General features: G+C 35.5%; 1 protein-coding gene across 1 annotated transcript in view; it reads right to left on the bottom strand.

Moving 5' to 3' along the window:
* Positions 1-24,774, bottom strand: part of MEI4 (meiotic double-stranded break formation protein 4) — a 112,610-nt gene that overhangs the window by 29,025 nt on the left and 58,811 nt on the right. Inside the window, exon 3 of the mRNA XM_040983160.1 lies at positions 14,468-14,599. Within this exon, the coding sequence (XP_040839094.1) occupies positions 14,468-14,599 (132 nt within the window). The remainder of the gene's footprint in view (positions 1-14,467; positions 14,600-24,774) is intronic.

Raw genomic sequence — 24,774 nt, 5'->3', positions numbered from 1 at the left:
GGGTCTCTGAAGTATTTAATGTAATTAAGTATATAACACTATAGATCAGATTTCATTCTGCCATTTCAAACTTTAAATGCATTATATATTTTAATAAGGTGAATATCATACCTAAAACTAAATATGAACTACATTCTAGGAGAAAAATAAATTTGTGAAGAAAAATTGAAATATAATTTAAATAAATACATTCCAATATCCAAGGAGATTTTCCTTTTTTAAAATTAATTTATTATACAAAAGCACAGATCTCACACACAACACAAAAATTTGAAACACACTGATATTTGTCCTACCTAACTCAGATTCCATATTTCATAAGATTTTTTTAAAGCATGGATACACTGGAAGAATCACACATTGTTAAAAATTATTTGTATAATTTTTAATTTTTAATTTTTAATTTTTTAAAATTAACACTTGCACATTTTTATGTTAGAGTGTGGTATTTGAACATGTATATAGTTATCAAACCAGAAAAGTAGATCTTTCATTTACCTAAACTTTTTTGGGGGGGACTACCAGCTCTTCTTTTCCAGTTATTTATGCAGCAAATAGCATAATGCGAGAGGCAGTCTAATCCTGTGCTCTGTAACACTAGAACATGTTAATTCTATATGACTTTGTTTCAGTACTTGCCATGCAACCTTGTACTATCTTCTCCTATCCCTGTCCTATCCAGACTCCCTAAACCACTATTCTAAGTTCAACTAGATTTTATTTGCAAATATCTCAGATGACAATTGACTTGTCTTTCTGTGTATGACTTACTTCAGTTAATATAATGACCTCCAGTTTCATTCATTTTGGTTGAATAATATTCTATAATACATGTATTTTACAGTTTCATATACATTGATCTATGGATAAATACCTAGACTGATTTCATGTTTTGGTTACTCTGAATAGTGCACCAATAATAACAATAACCAAGATTGTTAATGTTTTTAATTATTTTCCCCTTCCTCCCTCTTCATTTTCCTCACACCATTTCCTCTCATCACGATAATGTAGTCAGTTAGTGACAGTTACAAGTTTCACATTTTGGTATTTAAGGATCTCGCGGCATGGTAGGAATAGAAAACAGTAGAAAATCTAGTAACATACTGTCAATGTATACTGAACTGCTTTGTGGGGAGTTTTATTTGGGAGTAGAGGTGTACTGAAACACATCTTCACTTCTTGATGTGCTAATGTCCATTATACAGTTCATCTACAAGCATTCATTCTTTTTTATGGCTGAGTAGAACTCCATAAAGTGGATGTATCACATTTTCCTTATCCATCTATCTATCAATGGGCATCCTTGTTGCCTCCATGTGTTTGCTATCATGGATTGTGCTGCTATATTTACAGCAGTTGCAAGTCACACTCTTACTGGCGGAGTTTACTTCCTTTGAATATATTCCCATTAGCAGGATATTTTTATCATAGATTACATTACCTTTCCATTGAGAAGTCTCCACAGTGGCTGCACTAGTCTACACTTTCACCAACAATAGTTTAGGGTACATTTTTCTAACATCTTGGCCATCAGTTGTTGTTAATCAATTCTGTATTCAGGCCATCCTCACTGGAGTTAAATGGAACTTCACTGTGGTTTTTATTTGCATTTCCCTAAAAGCTAGGGCAAGTAAGTGTTCTCTTCATATGTCCATTAGCCATTTGGATTTATTCTTTTGAAAAATACTTGCTCATCTCCTTTTCCCATTTTAAGAGGGTTGTTTGTTTTGTTGTTATTGAATTTAAGAAGCTTTTGTAACCCTGGTTGTTAATCCCCTATCTTAAGCATAGTGTGCAAAGTGCTTTTTCCCATTCTGTTGGTTGCCTTTGCACTTCGCTGATTATTTTCTATGCTGTTTAGAAACTTTTTAGTTTAATGAAGTCCTATTTGTTTATTTTGGCTTTAACTGCCTGTACTTTTGGTGTCTTTTCCAAGAAGTCTAAAAAGAATGCTTCTTATGTTTTCCTCTAACAGTTTGATAGTTTCTGAGTACAAATGCAAGTCCTTGGTTCCTTTAGAGCTGATTTTCCTTAAGATGAAAGTTGGGCATCTTGTAACTTGCTTCTACAAGCTGATATCCAATTGTCCAAATGACATCTGTTGAAGATACTAAGCTTTTTCTCTGAGTTATTTTTAGTTATTTTGTTGAAGATTATTTTGCTGTACATGTGTGCTCTCACTTCTGGGGTTTCTGTCCTGTTCCATTGATCCTCTCTGTTTTTGTAGCAGTACCAGGCGGTTTGGAGGATCACTATCCTCTAGTATGTCTTCAGGTCTGTAACTGTGATTCTTCCAGCTCTAGTTTTATTCTTTAAAAAAAAATAACTATAAGTAGTCAACTAAGAAAATAGAGGGAAAAAACAATTTACAATATAAGAGATGTATATAAGCCATTCATTAGAAAAAAAATTGAACATGCAGAATATATGAGGAACTCAAAACATTCACCAACAAAAAGCAATGGACACAGTGTGATAGCCTGATGGCTAAATCTCTCCTTGAATGAGCTGAAATCCCATATGGGTGCCAGTTCCTGCCCCAGCTGCACTGCTCAACTTCCCATCCAGCTTTCTGCTTGTGGCCTGGGGGAGCAGTTGAGGACGGCCCAAAGCCTTAGGTCCCTGTACCCATGTGGGAGACCCAGAAGAAGCTCCTGGCTTCTAGCTTCAGACTGACTCAGCTCCTGCTGTTGCAGCCACTTGGGGGCTAAGCCAGTGGATGGAAGATTTCTTTGTTTCTCTGCCCTGTAAATCTGTCTGACTTTCTAATAAAAAATAATTTTAAAAATGAAATTCAGAAATGTAAAAGATTAGAATAGATATTTCTCATAAAGGAATATAATTAGCCAAAAAAACAAGAAAACCCTTCATATTACTATTTAACAGGGGAGCACACATCAAAACTACAGCAAGATATCGTATCTATGTAGTAGATTTTCTATGGGCAAAGAGACAAAATATAATCCATATATAGTGTTGTCAGAGGCAAATTAACATAGATACTAGTGGTAACAGGATAGGGGGTTCTCATATGATTCATCTATTTACTTTTGCTTGTTGGAAGGAAAGGAAATCAGTATATCAAAGAAATACCTATTCTCCCTATGTTTATGTGTGTGTGTGTGTGTATAATTTTGCTTATATATTTTGGTATCCTTATTCTGATATTTCATCTTTACTTTTGATTGAACATTATGTCTTCAAAATATGTCAATATTGATACATGAAGTTCTATTGTGTCCTTTTCAGCTGCTATAGCATATTCATTTCTGAATTAATACATTGAGCAATTTTTAAAAGTATATTGTTATTTTTAGTTTTAAACTATTTAAACTGTTAAAAGTGCTGAAATAAGCATTGTGCACAGATCTTGCCCGCACCATGGAATTACAACATAAAATAGGATATACATCATTAATTAATCAGCTAATGATTTCATTTAGCCATATAATCACTGGCATTGATAATGTGGTCAAGCTATTTATTATTGAAACTACTGTATGAGCCCAGCAGATATTTAGCACAGCAGTTCAGATGCTCATGTCCCAAATTAAGATCCTAGAATTAATTTATGGCTCTGGTTCCTTATTCCAGTTTTCTGATAACGCTGACCCTTAAATGCAGTGGTAACAGCCCAAGTACCTGAATTTTTGACTTCCACGTGGAAGTCCTCAATCATCCAAGAGGGGCTACTGCAGGCACTGGGGAATGGATCAGAAGATTTGCTACTCCTCAACCTTCAAATAAACTTTAAATACCATGTCAGTATGATCACAATGAAACAACATACTTTGTGGTAATTTGCATTTCCCTGGTACCACTGAGGTTGAACATAATTATTGTTAAGTTGTCTTTTATATTTCCTCTCCTATTAAGCTATATTTCCTATCAGTAATCCCACTATTTTATTGAACTACTTAATTGTTTTTCCTATAGGTAGTAATTTTATTTCATATAAGAGATATCCTGAACCAGGTTCTTTGAAAATGTCTCTTATGAAAAATCTGCTTATAAATTTCCAAGGGAACAGTATAAACATTATTTAATTCCCTTGTCCTCAAATTTTGCAAAGTTTCACTGTATTACTATACTAAACTTTCATTCATTATAAATTCTCTATGCTTACAAAAACAATTTACAGCTATGTCTTAAAAACTGAAATACAACTTTATAAAGAATTTTTCCTCTCAGCTGGCTCTGTTCTATTGATAATACTTTACCACTACTGCCTCAGAAATGTGATATAAAGTTACATGAAAGTAAAGCTGATGCCACCTAAAAGGATGCATATTAAGAAACAAACAACAACAAAAAAGGCTGATTATCCTGCCTATTTCTTTTTAAGTGGATTTAGTATTTGCTAGTAGAAGAAAACCTTAAATTTTGAACGTTTTTAGCAGAAGGTTTTGGTTAAATAATTATACTAAATGGTCTGAGACTCCATGAGACATGGTCTCTTGAAATTTGTGTTATAAAGTATAAAATTCTCTGAATTATATAAAAGAGATAGGTTAAAAAGCTTATAGATCCTTCTATGTAAGTAACTCTATGAAGATTTACCTGGGGAACTCATATATTGCTCTGTATCAGAAATATACTTCTCACAAGAAAAACAAAAATTTGGCAATGCACACAGTATTTTCCACATCTCTTTTTTGCTTCATTTGTGCACTTTGAATAACTTTGAATTTTGAGTATTTTTGTAATTACCAGTAAATTTGGTGTTGAGTAGGATCTCTGATCCTTGGGATTCAACCTGACAGTCATATAAATATTTTCTCAGAGGCTCAGCAGAAGTGTCACCAGGTTTGAGCCAATAGAACTTGCTTGACCTGTATACTTTCCAGTGTCTGCTCAATGTTCAGATCTTGTTTCTCTCACTTTCTATGCTATTTTACCTTATATCCCATACAAACTTTCTACTGATTTAACTTTCTGAAAGAAAGTTTTCTTTTCCATTTTCATGCTTATCCTTATTTCAACTCAGTTAACTTATACTCTACTTTCCTAGAAAATGATTTTGAAGTGTTCCACTTTGTCCAGTGACTTTAAAAAATTGGATTTTAACTATAAAAGGGGTACATCTGAATGAGATAGGATTATACTTTCCCTTATTTCAGTTTATTAAATTGACATAACATTCTGGATACTAGTGGGGGACAGATGGCATTATGATATATGCATCATTTTAATATTCAAATCAAGGTAAATGTATCTGTAGCCTCTAGCAAGTACTGGCACTAGTTTTTTACATTTCTGGACCTCATAAACAGTGTTGTGATGAACATGAGAGTGCCTAGTTATTTAATAGATCTCATTGTCTTTGGATATACCGAAATGGGTGAAATGCAGGATTGTATGATAGCCTCTCTTTAATTTTGGTGGGGACTTAATTACAATTTTTAAAAGATTTATTTATTTTTGTTGGAAAGGCAGATTTACAAAGAGAAGGAGATGCAGACAGAAAGATTTTTCCTCTGCTGGTTCACTTGCCCAAGTGGCCGCAATGGCCATAGCTGAGTTGATTCAAAGCAAGTAGCGAGGAGCTTCTTCTGAGTCTCTCATGTGGGTGCACGGTCCCACGACTTTGGGCCGTACTCGAATGCTCTCCCAAGCCACAAGCTGGAAGTGGAGCAGCCAGGACACGAACCAGTGCCCATATGAGATCCCAGAAGGTACAAAGCAAGAATTAGCCATTAGGCCATCACACTGGTCCCCTCTCCCTACAATTTTGACAACATGATCCTGAGTTGTAGTCAGAGCACGCAGCTCACAGATTATGGTTTGCCTGCTATACATATGCATGTTCTGAAACTGCCACAGGCAGCCAGAAGTGATGCTGACTGTTCTTATCAGGAACTTGTAGGTATGTCTGGCAACCGAAGCAAGATTAGAATCTGTGTCTGTGACCAAACCTCTGAGGACAGGAGAAAGTGCAATCTTCCCAGAATTGGCTTCACTAGACCCAATCCAGGTCCCAAAGCAAACTTCTGTGCTTATTTTCCTGTGGTTCCTGACAAAAAACACATTCTTACTCTATGCTTTGGTGTTCAAGGTTGAGGGAGTTATGGGGTATGGTAGAAAGCGGTTCTTGGGCTAATGGAGGTCGGAGTCTAAGTATCTAGACAGTTTTGGGTGCAGGAGTCACAGGACTTTGCTAGACGCTGGATTTGACCATAGCAACCCTGGTACTATGGGGCTCCAGATTGACACCCGGACTCATTACTCATCCACCCCACAAGCAGGAAGCATCTCTATATTGCTTAAAGCTGTGCAGTAGAGATGATGCAGGAAACTCTTTTATTTTCTCATCCCAGTTTTTTTCAACATGTATTTTGTTTTTAGTTTAAACCTGCACTATGATCTCTCATTTAGTTTCCTTAATTCTTGTGAAAGCAGCCTGGTGCATGGATACTTGTTAAAATTTATGCCCCTTTGAGGAGATAATCACTGAGGGTTCTTGTCCATTTTGCTTCTTACTTTCACACAGACCAGTAGAAACTGAGTGCATTTTCTTTTACGATTATATAAAAAATAAATCTAACAGGTGAAACCATCAAAGAACCAGAGGAAAATGCAAAAACTACTGCAAGATATTGGCACTGTAAATATTTCTTGGCTAAGGACTCAGTAGCAAAAGCAATAACAACAAAGATATACAAGAAAATTCTGTAAAGTGAAGGAAGCACTTTAAAAAGTGTAGAGACAGCTGAATGAGTGAAAGAATAATACAAGATACTCGCAAACTACAGATCTGATAAAGGACTAATACAAAGAATCTATAAGGAGCTCAAGACTGAATAATAAAACAATATATTCAGTTAAGAAATTTGCTAAGGGCTTCCTCTAGAACCCTATCAAGGCAAAGAAAGTGCCTTTGATTTCCCTGTTAGTGTCAGGTTCTAGTTTTCTCTGATCATATATAAATTATTCATTGGCAGGTTAATGCAAGCAGAATAGTGAAAGTAATATAAGGGGAAAATGGGTTAATGATATGAACAAACATTTTTCAAAGGAGGAAATAAAAAAGGCCAACAAGACACATTAAAGGATCAATTGTGACTGTTGGTGAAGGACTTTACTATTGAAATAGTATGGGGAAAAGTGGAAAGGAAACCAAATGAGGAGGGTGAAAGGGAGTCCCTGAGACTGTGGAACTGTAGCATGAAAAACAAAAATTAAAAAAAATTCCACAGGATCACTACCCATAAAAAATGCAAATAAAATTTACAATGAGGTTTCACCTCCCCCCTGCCCAGGTCACTCACACCATTCAATACTGAAATAATAATAACAACAATAAATGCCGGTAAGGATATAGAACCAAAATTTCCTAATTTCCAAAATTGTTGAGAATGTAAACTAGTATAACATTTATTGAAAACAAAATAGAGACTCCTCAGAGATCTGATAACAGATCTGTCATAAGACGAACTCATTTCAGTCCTGGGGATTTATCCAAAGCAAATAAATTCAGCACAGGAAAGTGTAATCTGTACCCCCATATTTATAGCAGCTCAACTCACAAAAGCTAACTTGCTGGATTCAGATGTCCATCAGTTGATGAGTGGACAAAGAAATTGATTGGAATATACATATTACAATAGCACTCAGCCATAAAAAAGAACAAAATCCTGTTTTGACAATAAAAAGCATACAACTGGAACCATTATGCTTAGTGAAATAAGCCAGTACCAAGAAAGAAAAATTCCATATTTTTCCTTAATTTTTTAACTAACATACAAATACGAATATATGTAAGAGCAAAATTGACATTTTGAGATTTAATTTTTGTTTGTAACCTTTCTTTATACTCTGGAGAGACTGGGTTTTCTAATTATCATTTCTTGTTTCTTTTATTTAGTGGAGTATTAATCTTGTGATTAATTGCAAACAAATAAAAAACAAGAAAAAAGGAAGTGTGAGAATGAGAAGGGGAAAAGGGTGGTGTGGAAAATAACATTATGCTATTAAAACTGCATTTATGAATAACATGAGTTATTTCCCTTTTCATTAATGAAAACTAAAAAGATGTATATTTTTATATTATCTTTATAAATTTAAAAACACATTTACCTCGGTTAAAATCTTAAAATATACTAATGAATATGCTTTAGTAGTAGAAATTTTTACTAATTTTTCATCCTCGCAAAATACCATGTCATCTAGAAATTCTAAGAAATCACATATCGTTACTAACGAATTTCTAATAAAATGCAAATCTCATTAAAACCATATCTATAGCTTTTTAATGATCTATCGATCCCATATATGCTCACTAATATTAGCTTAAAGATTGATTTTTGTAATAGGTCAGCTGCTTAGATCCTAGATGAAAAGAGAAAGGAAGTCATTTAAACCTGGAGGTTTCATTCAATTCTCCAACACAAGTCCTAGTGACAAAATGGTTCAGATAGTAAAATGAATATTTTGATTCTGTTTTTATTTTAGTAACAAAAATCTAGGTCCTTAGGAAATCAATGGTAGCCATATGCAATGCTAGAGGATCTGCTCTTTCAAACTTATTGTCAAAGTAAGTAGAATAACAGGCAGAATATGTCATAAGATGGTAAACATAATATAGCATGAGAAGAACATTCTGTAATTCTAAAATATACTATAGTTTTAATTTAGGAAACAGACAAAGAAAAATCTCAAGCTTGAAATCAATGTTGGTCAAGGTATTCAAAATTCTGTTTCCCAAATAGGATAAGAAGAAACAAACTTTCCAAAAATCTAGTTCAAGGTAAAACACTAAAGTACATATAAAGAATGTTAAAACTGGCACAGATACTTTAATCCCTCTGTTAGATAGCAAGTGAAAGAGTGTACATATTCACTAGATAAGACAAATCAATATATGGTCATTTCAGTGAAATACAAAGAATTATGGTGATCAATCAGTGACAGAAAATGAATCATAATTATTTTATGGGTTCTGGGGTCATACTTCCTGGGTTCAAATGTTCTGTTTCCTATAGATATGCCCAAGGTATTCAAATGCTATGGTTCGAATAGCACTGATTTAAAAATGGGAATATATGCATTACTAGTCTAGCTGGAAGAGTTAGATATAATACAATGTAAAAAAATGAAGAATTTAAAATACGTAGCTATCTTTTTACAAATAATGATGTATATTAAAAGATTGAAGAGGTATGAAATGTTTCTAATACTGTTTGGCACATAGGTTGCTCACTAAATAATTTATAGATAAATTAATATTGAATTTCTCATATTTCCCCATTAATTTTTATAAAACAGAATATCTTCTATGCTTGACTTACAAAAAACATTAAAATCAAATCAAATTAATATGCAGTATATATTATCTATCATGCTTTGAATTATTAACTTAATGCCTGTTTAGAAAGATTTGAGTCATTAATAACTAAATTTGTACTTGGGTTATTAGTAACTTATTGGCATTCATCATATAAAGACTAAACACTTGAAGTGAGACAAAAATGTTATAAAAGCAATGATAAAAGTGTTTAGGCTAAGTTCAAAATATTTCATGAATATAATTTAAATCAGAAAACAGTTTACACAGCAGATTTTATGTGGGAGATCGTCCCTGGATCTCTACCTGCATGGCCTTATATGGGAAGTACAGAGATGTGGCATACCATGTCCCCACCCTGACAATGATCTTAGCACACTGAGACCTCTAACTGGCCTGATGATTGGCCATACAGGGAGAGCAGTGGGCTGCACTCCACTTTCTTCTCTGTCCTTGGACGATCAGTGCTGGCACTCCCTCGATAAGCAACTCTGAGAAATCAGGTGTGGTCCACGTTACCTACCAGCCTCTGTGCTATATATTGACGTATGGCCTACCTGCCTGCGACCTGTGGCATACCTATCAGCCATGCATGTTGTACTTGACCTACTACGTGATTGGAGAGCTCAGAAAGATAGACATGCTTGTTAACCAATTACAGTGTCTGGATGGGAGGACTGTCAGGAGACACCATTCTGCCTTCCCTCTTTCTTAGCTTATGTTAGGTTATGATTGCTTTACAATATATGAACATGCTCTATCACACTGTCTCGAGTGCTTCTTTCTGTTGAGAAGCACCATTGCCTCACCCCATCAGTGGTTTTGGAGCCTGCTGGTCAGAAAATCCACAAGAACTTTAAGCACACATTTTGATGAATTTTTACAATTTCATACACTCATGTAATTAAAGATCAATCATTTTCTCACTAATCACTGTTCTTTCACATTGTTAGTTCTGTGCACTTGAAGGCTTCATAGAAATGGAATCATACCATGTATGTCCTTTTGGTTGTAGTTTATTTTGTTAAGCATTGACTTTTTAAAGATTCGTATCTGATGCTTTAATACTAGCTCAGTTTTTGTAGTGGATTAGTATTCTACTCTATATCTTTCTGACAGCCTGTTTATTCATTCACCTATCTTAGGAAAAAAAAGTTCTTTTAACACAGGTATTCTTAAAAGCGAAGCCATGAGTATTGATTTTTGATCGTATCAGTATAACTGCTGAATTTACTAGGATATATAAATAATATTAGAACACTTGATTTCTGCTACTCAGTATTAATAATGGCCTTCCTGGTCATTCTCAAATCTTTTATGAAGAGCATGCTCAACCGTGTTGTGTGTTTCATGTTGAGCACTTAATACCTTCTTTTCTGGTTGAAATACTTTAAAACTTTTTTCAAATCAATTAGCCACATTCATTATATGTGTAATTTAGGCATATCTGTTTTGAAACTTTTTGGTAAACTGTCTAGGATTTTAGAAAGATTTGAGTATGTTCCTGATCATATTGACTCTAAACAAATACAGTTTTACTTCTTTCTTCCCAAAAGTGCAATAGCCATGACAGAGAGACAGTTGTTCTGGTCTGACTCTTAGGGGAAACGTGTTGAGCTTTGTACTACTGGGTATATATCTACAGGGTCTTCTTTTCTTTAAAAAAAAAAACCTATTTATTGAAGAACAGAAAAATAGGGACAAAAACAACATACACACACACACACACACACACACACACACACACACACACAGATATTTCTTCTGTCTGCTCATTTACTTCCTAAATGGCTATAACAGCTCAGACTGAGCCAGGCGGAATCCAGGAACCAGGTACTCATCTGGATCTCCCCTGTAGGTGACAGGAACTTAAGTATTTGAGCCATCATCTGTTGCTTCCCAGATACAAGAGTGGGAAGCTTGTTGTAAGTGGAAAAGCAGGGAATTAATTCAGCACAGCAATATGGGATGTGGATCTCCCAAAATGTCCCAAACACTGGATTAATCCAGTGTACCATAGCACCAGCTCCTATTGTTCTATTTTTTTTCAATTAAATGATTAATTTACTTATTTGAAGACCAGCATCAAACACACATAAGGGAGAGAGACACACAGAAGGAGACGTCTTTTGTTTGTTGTTTCACGCAACAAATAGCCACAAGAGCCTGGGCGGGGACAAGCTGAAGTCAGAAACTCCAGCCAAGTCTCCCACAGGTGAATGTTGGCAAATGCCCTCTCTCTATATATATATTAAGAACAGATTAGTTTTCTTGATCAGTCTGATGATATAGTGAAAAAAATCACTCATCTTATGAATGTGAAAGTAATGGTGCACCCCTTGGGTAAATGCTATTTCATTATCAAATATATATTTTTATATTGTTGGGTTCCATCTCAAAATGTTTGGTAGTTTTTTTTGTTTTGTTTTAGTTTACCTGGTTTAATACTTACCTGGTGTAATACTGGTATCATAAAATAAGTGAGACAATATTCTTTACTTCTACACGTCTATGTTTTCTAGATACTTTGAATGAGAGTGTTATTTCTGATTTAAATGTATCAGCTAATGCATTTGGGCTTGGAATTTTCTTTATGCAATGGTTGTAATGGTAAATATAATTTACTTAACTATCACAGGGCAATTTAGATCTTGTATTACTTTGTCACTTTTGATTACTGACTTTTTTCTTTAAGGACTGCATGTTTTATCTAAATTACAGGGTTTGTTTGCCAAGATTTATACCTACAAAAGGCTTTAAGCTTGATCGCTATATATTACTTCTCCTTAATGATATACATTCCTTTCATTTCAATGTTGATATCTCAAATATTCACCTACTATTCTTGTTTTCTTTAAAATTTTAACATATTTGTAAGAGCTGCCTTGATGCATGCCTGTTAATTTCATTATTCTGTCATTTCTGATTCTATATTTTCTCAAGGTTATATTTTATATAATCTTGCTTTTCCTCCAAGTTAGTAATTTCTAAATGAACACCAGACATTAACAATATAATATTTTTGTTTTTCTGCATTATTCCTTCCAGCAAGCAGTTCATACAGTTGTGTATAAGCAAGATTCTTTCAAGATTGTTTATAATTATATCTGTCTACAGAGTACTGCAATAGTTTCCCCCCATTTCAATATATCAGCAGACAAATTATTTCTGTGAAAAACAAGCATTCTTTTACTTAACTGACTGTTTTCAGCAATCCAGTTGATCATGGCTTAAATGTGTTCCCCAAAGCTCAAGCGTCAGAAAGCAGGAAGGCTATCACCAGATGTGGCTCTTCAGTCTTAGATTTTCTGTTTCCAGAAGTGTGACCCAAGTACTCAGTTATAGATAGTTGCTCAAGCTGCCTATTTAGGCTGCGCAATTCTGAGTGTCACTCATGAGAGTACAGCCTGCAGTCTCTTTCTTCAACCCTCCCAATGACCCTGTGGCTATTTGTGCTTTTTCTGCTTCAGTCGGCTAAGTGCATTCTGTTATCTACTGCTATGAATGAGAATTGTTTCTTGTCTTTAAACAATATTAAATCTTAAAGATATTAAAAGAGCTGATTTGAATAATTAAAACACTTAACATATATGGATGTGAAAAACTACTGACATTACCATTATTCTTATTTTTCTTATGGTAAAGCAATGGCGTAACACTTAGGTTTGGACTATGTGGTGAATATATGCTCTTTCTGCAATATTATTCCTGCTGAACAATCACTCAAAGATCCAGTTTCTTCATTTATAAGCTGGGTAAAGAATTATAGCTATATCACAGAACTATTATAAAAAAATGAAAAATATAAACAGATGCTTTCCTGTGTTTATTCTCCAAAAAATATATAATTTAGCCAAATTCACTTCCTAACTCACTTTCTGTTGTTAAAAGTCAAGACTTTACCTTGTTCCATCAAAATACTTGGGACAACTCTTGTTAAATAGCACCCTAAAAACCTGACATTATATTATCACTCGCCGACTTAATTCAAATCAGTTCTTTTAAGATACTCTTTTTCCCATGAAGTCTTTTCTTTGATGTACAACCTACCAGAATTACTTCCTTATCTGGGTTCTCCCCCATGCAGCATCATAAATTTTCACTCTTTATTACTTCTTGTAGTGTGGTAATTTATATCTCCTATCATCAGTTGCATGAGGTCATTCCAAGGTATATCTATCAAAGCTCTAACAGGAATATAGCACTTAGTAAACACTTCAATACCAGATGAGAGATGATAAATGAGGAGCCTAGACGTTCATACAAAACAAATATTAACAAGAAAACTGTGCAAGGGTTCCATTTTTTTGCACCAAAATAAATATATCTTTTAATTCCATTTCCTAAAGAACTATGTGAAGGAAACTAGTGAGTTCAATTAGATCACAGCGATTCTAGAATAGATCATTAAATGTACAGAATTTAAATTTAATTACTCAAGTAAAAGATTTGCAAAATCACAAACACTGTTTTTTTTTTTTCCTATTAAACCTCTTTCTGTTTACTAAGACATTTCTAACTATCTCTGATTCCCTTTAAGGGTGTTTTCATCTATACATAGCAGTGATATGAATATCAAATGTAAACCAATTGAATCTATTTAACAAAACAATGTTTGTTTGGAAGAGTCTCAGGATACTTTCGTACAGGTTTCAGCAAAGCTGCACTCATAATATTTGTACAAATGAAAGGGCTGAAAAAAAGTTGGTTTTCACCCTTGGCTGCATACTGGAATCCCATGGATAATTTAGTAACATCAGTATCTTAATTATAAACCCAGAGATCTCACATTTGTGGACTGGAACATGGCATGACCACAGGATATTTGAGATAGTCAAATAAAGCTCATGAGTAATTTTACAGCCTATTCTCCATTGAGTATCTTCTCTTGTTCATTTTTACATACTTCTCTACTTTGGACACTTACTGCCTTCCTAACAGATTTAAGATCATTTATCTAAACACTCCTTTGCTGTTATCAATGACAATGTTTTTTTTTTTTTTTTTTTTTGGAAAACTCTTTCCTGAAAGTAACTTCAGAATTTTCAGCAGTAGGCAATAATAATCATCATTTTCATTAGAAATAAAATAATAACTAAAATAGCACTCTGGTACGAAGAAAGACAGGTAAAAGAATTATCCATAAATTATCCATAAATGACATTGTCAACTTCTAGATACCTGATTGATGGCTACAAGGTCATCAGCAAAGTGGTTCACTTCTGATAGAAGCAGAGAAATAATAGATTTTCTCAAAATGCTGCATCTTCCTAGAGTTACCAAATTCTGAGAGATACAATGTTGCATCTGAAACTAAAGATAAAAATGAGTAAGGATCAAGCCAAAATATATTTGATGGAACTGGTCTAAGACTTTACTACTGAACTAAATGCCGCAAGGAATACAAAAAATATCAACATTATTCTGGGTGAATCTGAAGCAAAATTGTGGAATAGACAAATTGTAATATTGGCATTATGATTTTGTGTAGCATTTGAACTTCAAAATTTTAAAGAGAAATACGAAGACGAATTTGAGGACATCTGTTAGTACTCTCTAAATAAAACCACCACTGTGGAGATACAGTTGAGAAGGGCACTCATGTTTGATACAAGTTAATGGAGAGGAGCTTTAGATTAATGAGAAAAATAAAATCTGACCCTGGGAATTTTCATGTAGAAGTAACAGTAGTACTTATTATTAAGTAAATTTAATGTGAGCAAGCAATAGCAAACTACATTCAGCAGATATTAGGAGAGAAACCATTTGATTATTGCTCATATTAGCGAGTTTATAACTGAGCTGGCATTTTCTAATCATACCCGCTAAGATAACTTGGTGAAAGGGAGGTTCAAGAAAGGTCTGAAAATACAGAAATTAACATGTACTTGGTTATTGCTCTGTATATGTTAAGTATCATAATAGGGGAACGTTGCTTCTGGGAATAAATTAATAATGCCAAGCGAAACTAACATAGGTCACATCTTTCCCTTAGGAAAAACACTTCTGGATAGATTATTCTTAAAAGCGTATTTCAATGATAAGCAACTATTTTAAAATTTAATGACACCAGCAGTGCTAAGAGAAGTGGTTCTTACACATTTTAACATATACAACTAGTTGTAATAACATCTTAAGTAAATTTATTAACATGATAAAAATACATAAAATATCCCAGATGTGTATTTAGCATCTGAGCATATGACTGCCTGAAATGCATATCTTTCATAACTCTCCTAAACCACTTCCTTGATATCAAATTTTTACAATATTTTTATGGTTGTATCTAAGAGAAACACTTTTCTTACCAGGCTAAAGTTTCAGTGTCTTATTGTTGCTTTAATTATGTGCTTATTTAATTTTTTAACATTTAATTCCTAGGCTATCACTTGAAATAAAGTGAAAAGTGAGAGTAAGATAAAAAAATTTAAGTGGGAGGGCCCGGCGCTTTGGCGCAGTGGTTAAGGTCCTCGCCTTGCACACCCGGGATCCCATATGGGTGCTGGTTCTATCCCAGCAGCCCCGCTTCCCTTCCAGCTCCCTGCCTGTGGCCCGGGAGAGCAGTGGAGGACGGCCCAAAGCTTTGGGACCCTGCACCTGCATGGGAGACCCGGAGGAGTCTCCTGGCTTTGGATAGGCATAGCATCGGCCGTTGCGCTCACTTGGGGAGTGAATCATTGGACGGAAGATCTTTCTCTCTGTCTCTCCTCTCTGTATATCCACCTTTCCAATAAAAAAAAAATAAATAAAAATAAATCTTTAAAAAATTTAAGTGGGAATAAAATGATGATGGTAACAATGGAGTTGGATTTGCAGAGTCTAACACTCCATGAGTGAATTCTCAACTCCAATAATTATTTGCTTAAGAAGCGACTTAACCTTCTAAATCTGTTTCCATAATTATAAAATAGTCATTTTTGACAGTCTTCATAGAATTGTTGTGTGTCTTAAGTTAAACAGTTAAAAATGTTTAACATCACCCAAGTAAATGCCCAATAATTTACTATAACATAATTTAGGATTCCAACATAAAATCATTGAAGGTTATATGATATAAATCTAATATTTTAATGCTGGAAAAATGAAATAAATGCATAAAATCTATTTTTCTTAAGTCAATACAGTCCTTTTAGTACAATGCTATTGCAGAACACTGCTAGAAAGAGGAAAATTTTTCCACAGAGATCTTTTCTAAAGTGTAGAATATTTGAGAGACTAGAGAATTAGATATAACCTTTCCTGGATTCCTCTGCAGTTAAGACCTTAAATATGAGTGGAGCTTTTTTCCAATATTACATGAGCGCTTGATTTCTATTTGCTTATCCATCAATTCATTTGCAAGGCAGAGTGACAAAGACAACAGGCAAGGGAGGGAGGGAGAGAGAGAGAGAGGGAGAAAGAGAGAGAGAAAGAGGTAAGGTGGGAAGGAAATGGAATGAGGGAGGCAGGGAGGGAAGGAGAAAGATATTCCAATGCCTCCTTCATTTATCTAAATGACTCTAGTAAAAGTGGAACTCTATTCCTCTACTCAGTTTCCTCATATGGGTGGCAGGAAGGCAACTGCTTGAGGCATTATCACCTGCTACAAGGTAGGCTGGCAGGAAGCTGAATAGAAGCTCAGGCAAGTACAATGATGCCAAACACTCAGATATGGAATGGAGGAGTTCAGATATGGAATGGAGGAGCCATCAGATTTCTCCTTGAATTTACACATGAATTAGAAAAAGAAGGAGGCACAAGGTGTCCATTTGATTGGTATAGCCTGGTGCGGCATGATTCTGGATTACCGTGAAGTTGGTTCAAAGTGTACCTTATGCACTTTCTTAATCATGGCAGAAGTGGCTTCTACTTTGGTAGAGCTATTGTTTAATGAGTATTAGAAATACTGTGAATTAAGTCTTCTTAAGGTGCTTTAATAAACATCAACTGCAGGACTCATAAAGTACAGTGCTACATTAAAATCTTGAAACATGCAAGAGTCTCCAATTAATTGACTGTATGAACAACACGGAGAATAGAAGAACCATGGGGAATGGTACTGAATTATCATAAATTTAGCCAGGTGGTATTTCCAATTACACAGTGCTGTTGTTCCAGATGTAACTCCTTTTCTGAAAGGATCAACACTGTCCTGATACTTGTTAAGCTGTTTTGATCTGGAGATTTTTTTTTCACTATTTCAAAGTGTGCATAAAAATGAAGCAGCTTCCATTTACTTCATAGAAAACAGTGTACTTATTCTATCCTGATTGACCTGATGACCCTGTGCTATTATTCAGTTTGCCAGGATCCTCATCATTGAAGTAGTGCAAAAGACATTGGGCTCCTGTGCTGTGCTGATACTCTCATAATGTTATAGTAGATATTTGAAAACCATAATAACACACATGGACAACAAAGAGTAGAAGATAAATCACAGAATTTAGTAGCATGAAGTACTTGGAAATTTCCTGATAGTGGTAACATGCTTGATTATTCATCCCAATAGGAAAAAAATGCATTGGTCGGCATTTCCTATCAATGAAGAAAGAGACAGGATCTGTATAGGTTGCCTGCTAGTTGAGGCAACTTATTCTATTTGTTTTAATATTTGTATGCATATCTCCAGTAAAGTACAAGGATCCAGAGCATTACATAAAGATCTGCTCTTGGTTTAAATAGGGGAATAAGAAGTCCCGCCACTGAGACCACGTAAGCAGTGAAAGCCAATGTCCTTGAAGCTAATCAGCACGCTACTCAAATTTGTAGCTGGTGTTAATAACAAAATCTCAAAGAAAGAGTTCTGGGTCTGAAATAAAATCATTTCCCTCTTAAAAAGAAAACAGTATTCCTTATGGAACACAGCACAAGTTTTTACAGTACTATTTGTCCCCATGAATGCCCCATGAATGCCAACCTGGATATAGCAGACAAAATACACGTAAAACTACTCACTTGAACTGGGTTTAAACAACAGTCAGACATTTTCCTATCCCTTTTCCTACCAAAGCACCAGACTGACCTGCTGAAGTAGATCACTAACCAAACTGTGTCCTGATTCTAAAAATGGTGGGTGACTCTCACAAAGGATGGGGAGGCTAGCAGGGTAGACAGCAGATCCCCTGTAGCTTGTAACTGTGGGAATCCTAACCCTTGTGAAAGTTCTGAACCAAGATTTTAGAACTAAGAATGATATGCAGTCGGACTGTAGGTGCCAGCCTGTCTTGAACCCAGACATTCAGATGTCGCTGATTATTGGAGACGCATGGAGGGCTGGAGATTACTCTACAGAGTGATAGTTAATCTTTTCTTCCTGTGCCTTGTTTTATGCAGTGACCAAATACTGTGAGCTCACTCTAGACAACAAATCAATTGGCTTACATTGGCATAACTGTGATGACATCCACCACTATCAATATCCCCTAATCATACTGACTATTATCAGAGAGGATTCAGTATGCCCATGTTATGAGGCTTTGGGCTCTCAAATCAAGCCAGAACTCTCTGGTCCCACTGAGCACAAACCTCTCAATCTCAGGGATTTTAGTAAATAACAGTGGCACATTTCTGAGAGCAAAATCTTCAAAGGAGCCAGGGGTCAGGGATTCCCCAGATGTATAATAGTCAACACAGAAAAAAATTTAAAAAATGAGAGAGAGTTATATGAAATCAAAAATTCTTTGCATGACAGGGAAAAGAATTTCTAAAGGAGAGAGATATATAAAGAACAATCAGGGCCCTATGTGATAGCTTAGTGGATAAATCCTGGACTAGCATGCATGAGGATGCCACATAGACACTGGTTCATATCCTGGCTACACCATTTCCCACCCAGCTCCCTGCTTGTGATCTAGGAAAGTGGCAGAGAATGGCCCAAAGCCTTGGAACCCTGCACCCACATGGGAAATGTAGAAGAAGCTCCTGGCTCTTGGCTTCAGCTCAGCTGCTGCAGGCATATGGAGAGTGAACCAGTGGACAAAAAGATCTTGTTCCTCATATCTCCTTCTTTCTGTATATTTGCTTTTCTAATACAAACAAACAAGTAAATAAATAAACCTTTAAAAATAAAGTTGGCAGCATTACAATACCATATTTCACAACAAGGCTACTATGTCAAAACAGACTAGCAGGGCCCGGAGAGATATCCTAATGGTTAAAGTTCTCGCCTCGCACACACCAGGATCACATATGGGCGCCGGTTCTAATCCCGAAGGCCCCACTTCTCATCCAGCTCCCCACTTGTGGCCTGGGAAAGCAGTCGAGCATGGCCCAAATCTTGAAGACCCTGCACATGAGTGGGAGACCCGGAAGAGCTCTTGGCTTCTGGTTTCGGATAGCCGAGTACCAGCCGTTGCAGTCACTTGGAGAATGAATCATTGGACGGAAGATCTTTCTCTCTGTCTCTCCTCCTCTCTGTATATCTGCTTTTCCAATAAAAATAAAATAAATCTTAAAAAAAAAAGACTGACAGCAGAAAATTTGGCATGTTGACCAATGACATAGAACAGAAACTTCAGAAATTATTCCAGGTATTTACAATGAAATAATCTTTGTCAAACTAACTAAAAATCATACTCTTGAGAAAGGAGAACCTCTTCAAAAAATAATTTTGGGAAAACTGAGTCTCCATGTGAAAGAATAAGATAGAAGTCACCTAAATTACTCCCTGTACAAAAATCAATTCTAGGGATGAGTATTGTGGTATAGTTAATTAATCCACAGCATGCAGTGCTGGCATCAAACACAGGTGCAGGTTGAGTTCCTGTTGCCATGCTTCCAATTCATCTGTATGCTAATATAGCTAGAAAGCAGGGAAATTTGGCCAAGCCCTCCTGCATTCACATGGGCGATACATAAGAAGCTCCTGGCTACTGGCTTTGATCTGGGCCAGTCATAGCTTTTGGAGGCTATTCGGGGAGTAAATCAGTGGATAGAATATACCTCTCTGTTTCTTCTCCTCTTTCAATGTAACTCTGCACTTCAATAAATAAGTCTTCAAAAAATTAAATGGTAGCTGACATTATGGCATAGCAGGTTAGGTTAAGTTTCAGTCGCAATGGACATTGTTCAATGGACATTGTTCAAAACCTAGCTTCTCCGTTTTTGATCATGGTCCCTACTAATGCCTAGGGAAGCAGCAGAATATTGTCTAAGTGTTTAGGGCCCTGTACCCCTGACAGGCCTGGAAGAAGCTCCAGGGTACTAGCATCAGCCTGGCAGAATCAGGGCCACTATAGCCATTTGGGGAGTGAAACAGCAGATGGAAGATCTCTTTCACTCTGTCTCTTCCTCTCTCTCTCTCTGAAACTTTGAGCTACCAATAAGTAAAAATAAATATTAAAAACATGACAAAATTTTTAAAAATACCCACATTAAATTATTGCTTGTAGTGTTCACTTTCAAATGTGGAGCTATGGTTCAAGATCAAGCTGCTCTGCTTATAATCCAGTTCCATATCAACCTGCCTGGGAAAGCAACTAATAACAGTCTAAGGGCATGGGCATCTACTAACCATATGGGAAAGACTCACGTGGATGTTCCTAGTTGCTGACTTTTACATGTCCCTGTTCTTCTGCTATGGCTACTTGGAAATAAATAAGAAATGGAAGATTTCTCTGCCTTTCCTTCTCTTTGTCTTTAGAATAATATATATATCTATACTGAAAGATAAAAGAATTATAATTTAAAACAGCAAAGAATATTAATAATATTTATTAAAAGGGAAAAGCAGTAATCCAGAAAACAGTTATAAAGAAATCATCAGGAATACATTTGAGAAAAAGTTAGGTAAGACAGAAAAGTACCACAAATGACAGACAATAAAATACAAGGCATAATATGGTCATATGGTTTTTAAAATAAAAAGGACAAAGAGGTACAAAAAAAGGAGAAAATCTAGGAGATAAAGTAAGGCTTTCCAGACATAAGAAACACCATTTCATAAATATAAGAAGCCTGATATATTCAAAGGAAAGAAAAATTAGACTGACAACATAATCATTCAATAGCAGCCAGAAAAGCAAAAAGCCTTTGGTCTATTCAAACTACTGTGACAAAATAAGTATTAATGTATAATTCTGCACCTCAGAGAACACTCCTTCCAGAACAACAAAAAACAAGGCATAGTTCATGTATAAAAGTATGAGACAGTTTAACACTGACAGAATTATACTGAAGGGACTTATAAATAGGCCCACCAGTCTTTTTTCTGGTACACTGAATAGAACTGCTTTTGTTATGTTTAACATTTCTTTGCACTTACTTTTATATTTATTTTACTTTACATGAAAAGCATGTCATGATACTGACATTTGTGGGATGTGTCAGTAAAATTACAGAGTTTACAATGAAAAAGAAAAATTGTAAAAATAAAAATTAAAAAGAAAAGATTTTGGCCTCAAGAATTTCACAATTAAAACAAACACAATTAATTCAGAAAGAAACACAGTTTGAAAAAGATTTATTTATTTTTATTTGAAAGGCAGATTAATGGAGAGGAGGAGATACATCTGCTGGTTCACTCTGCAAGTGGCTGCAATGGCTAGAACTGAAATACAAAGCCAGGAGCCAGGAGCTTCTTCCATGTTTCCCATATGGATACAGGGTCTCAACGCTTTGGGCCATCCTCAACTGCTTTCCAGGCCACAATCGGGGAGCTAAAAGGAAAGTAGAGCAGCTGGGATATGAACCAGCACCCGTATGGATCCCAGTGAAAGTAAGATGAGTATTTAGCCACTAGGTTATCGTGCCAGGCCCAAGAAATATATTAAAAATAATAATAATAAATGAAGTGGCTACACATAAATTTAGATATTGAGAAAATCAAGTTTCCTGAAGAAAAACATAAAATTCATGAAAACCAATCCTTCAAGTTTTAAGGGAAGGCCTCCTTGAAGACCCAAGGATAGATTTGACAGATACAAGAAAATATTTCAGGGTCCAAATAAAACTGATGAAGTGGAAGTGAAACAAACACTAAGAAGCATCTTATATTTTCTATTCAAATTAGAAGAAATACTTTATAAATCCTAATACTTGCTAGGTTATTTACGGTTGAGTTCCTTTAGCATCACATGATCACTACTGGGCTCAAGGATGACCCCTACATTCAGGGAACTTAATTGTCCTTCTCTTCAAAGGCATACATCTTTCAGAAGGATGCATAATTCTGTCCAGAAGGATTGCATACACATTCCAAGAATTTGGGGGGAGCTAATTAGCAGACTGTAGCTAACATGTGCTCACTCTGTTCTCTCTCTCTCTCTTTCTATCTCTCTCCTACCAATGAAACCAATGAAGGAAGAGGTTTAAAAATTAACAACTCAGCCATCTCACTCTTATAAATGCAGGGTTGACACGACAGAGATTGAGCCCAGAAAGGTCCAGAAAGGGAGGTGTAACAAGAAGGTTGGTGGACAATTCAGGCTTCTAGTATGTGTAAACAATGGCTTTTCCAGTATACTGTTTCCATTGGGGAAATAAAAATGAGAATCCTAAGAAAAAAAGTCAAATGTAAACCATGTGACAAGACACACACACAGGACAAAAGAACAGACTTGAGGCACATTTTTTGACACTTTCAGTAAGTTTTACATTGTGTTTTAATGTGGAATTTTGGCAAGCTCTGTTTCCTTAGACACTTTGTTACCTCTTTAACAGCCCTGGAGAAAGATAGCAAATGGGAATTTGTTAAGTGATACTTCAGTGTTCATCTACGTTCAGAATTCTTGTACTCCACATTTTTTGTATATGGACTTTGTCCTTATTTTGAGAGAGAGAGAGAGAGAGAGAAATTACAGGATGAGAAAGCTATGTTTGCTTGTCTAAACTGTCGATAACATCTTTTAATTATTGCACACACACAGCAAAATCAGATTGGAGTCGGGGCTTTCACAGTGTACCAACATGCCGCAGGATGGCCTGGGGAACTGTGAGGGAGGATAGCTGGACATGCCTCGAGCCGTGTCCTTTGACTCAGGACTTTATCTGATTTTGTTTCACTTCATCTGAGTCGTCATTTTCCTTTGGCTTGTGCGTTTATTTCTATTGAGCTGAGACACATTTATCGCCCAGTAGGGGCCAAAGCTAATTTCAACACATGCCCTCACTGTGCACAGCCCTGGCACACAGCCCTGGCACACAGCCCTGGCACACAGCCCTGGCACACAGCCCTGTACGGCATCTCCATCATACCTTCCTTGTCACTTCTGTTGAACACCTGAAGTACAGAGCTAATATTTTATAATGAAGACATTTTTATTAACACAAAAGGGTTACCACTTCTTCTCTTACTGACTTTCTGGACTAAGCAGCTCATTCGTCTCTGTAACTGTAAATTGTTGCTTTGTTTTGCTCAATTTCTATACACTGCAGAGTAACGAATTACTATTTAATGCCTTTGTTTCTTAAAATTTCCACAGTCTTGCCATCCTCATCTCAATAGTTTCAGTTTCATTTTTTCTCTGACTTTTACGTGGTGATGTGGATTATTACTACTGGGTCATAACAGTAAATACAATAGATAAGCAGCTGAATTAAGCTAAAAAAAACCACTTTGCTTAGATGCTATAACATAGCCAACCAAAAAAAAATTCAGATCATTCATTTTTTCATGAGCAGATATTTTTAATTATTATTATTAATAATGCATATATGGTAGAAGATAGATGCTAAAACAATTATTGACAATTACAGGCTTAAAATTTACCACGTCAGAATGTTTTGCTCCACATCTAACACAATGCAATCCAGTTTGATTCTGTTACCCAGAAAGACCAAGTCAGAGCTTCCGAACAAATCAATCAGATAGTTAGACTGCAATATATGTACCCTGGTATGATTTGAAACATATCATCAATTTTCTGTTTAATGATTCTGTCTCTCTGTAGGTCAAATAAAAGAAGTCTATGACATTAGACAGTTATAAACAACACATTTGAATTAAAATTAAAATTATAACTCAAGTAAATGCTACCTGGAACACAAACAAATGACCGTCAATTATTTTGTCAAAAGGCAGTGACTTCAGCAAGCCACAGGTAACTTTTACAGTAATTTCCTTCCTCATGAGGAGAGAAATTTCCTCAAAGTTAAATGTCCAACAGGGATTAACTATATTCCTGAAATTTATGGATATATTGGGGCTTGCTCTCAATTTTCTAGGGAAAAAAAAAATCTACATTCTTTTTTTGAATGAAAAAGAACTTGGCTTTCTCTTAAAAACACTCATGCTACCTTCATCCATACTGTAAAGGTAACATGATTCTGTTCTGTTCCTTTGTCTTAAAGTCATGCTCTTACACAGATGAGTATGAATTCTTTAGCTTAATCAGGAGTTAGACAAATTATGTGAGCTTCAGCTAGTGTTAACCAACCTTAGCATCTCAGACATCTAGCAGGGAGTTAAACGATTCCTAAAGCTCTGAGAGCAGCAGGGCCAGTTACTAACTCTCCTGATATTCCAGTATTCAATGTCATTACAGCACTTCTCAGGCTTCACTGTAATTACA

The sequence above is a fragment of the Ochotona curzoniae genome, unplaced genomic scaffold, assembly GCF_017591425.1.
Source record: "Ochotona curzoniae isolate NIBS_2020 unplaced genomic scaffold, NIBS_Ocur_1.0 contig_3819, whole genome shotgun sequence".
Taxonomy (NCBI): domain Eukaryota; kingdom Metazoa; phylum Chordata; class Mammalia; order Lagomorpha; family Ochotonidae; genus Ochotona; species Ochotona curzoniae.
The sequence above is the reverse complement of the archived record's forward strand: the minus strand, read 5'-3'. Positions and strand labels throughout refer to the sequence as shown.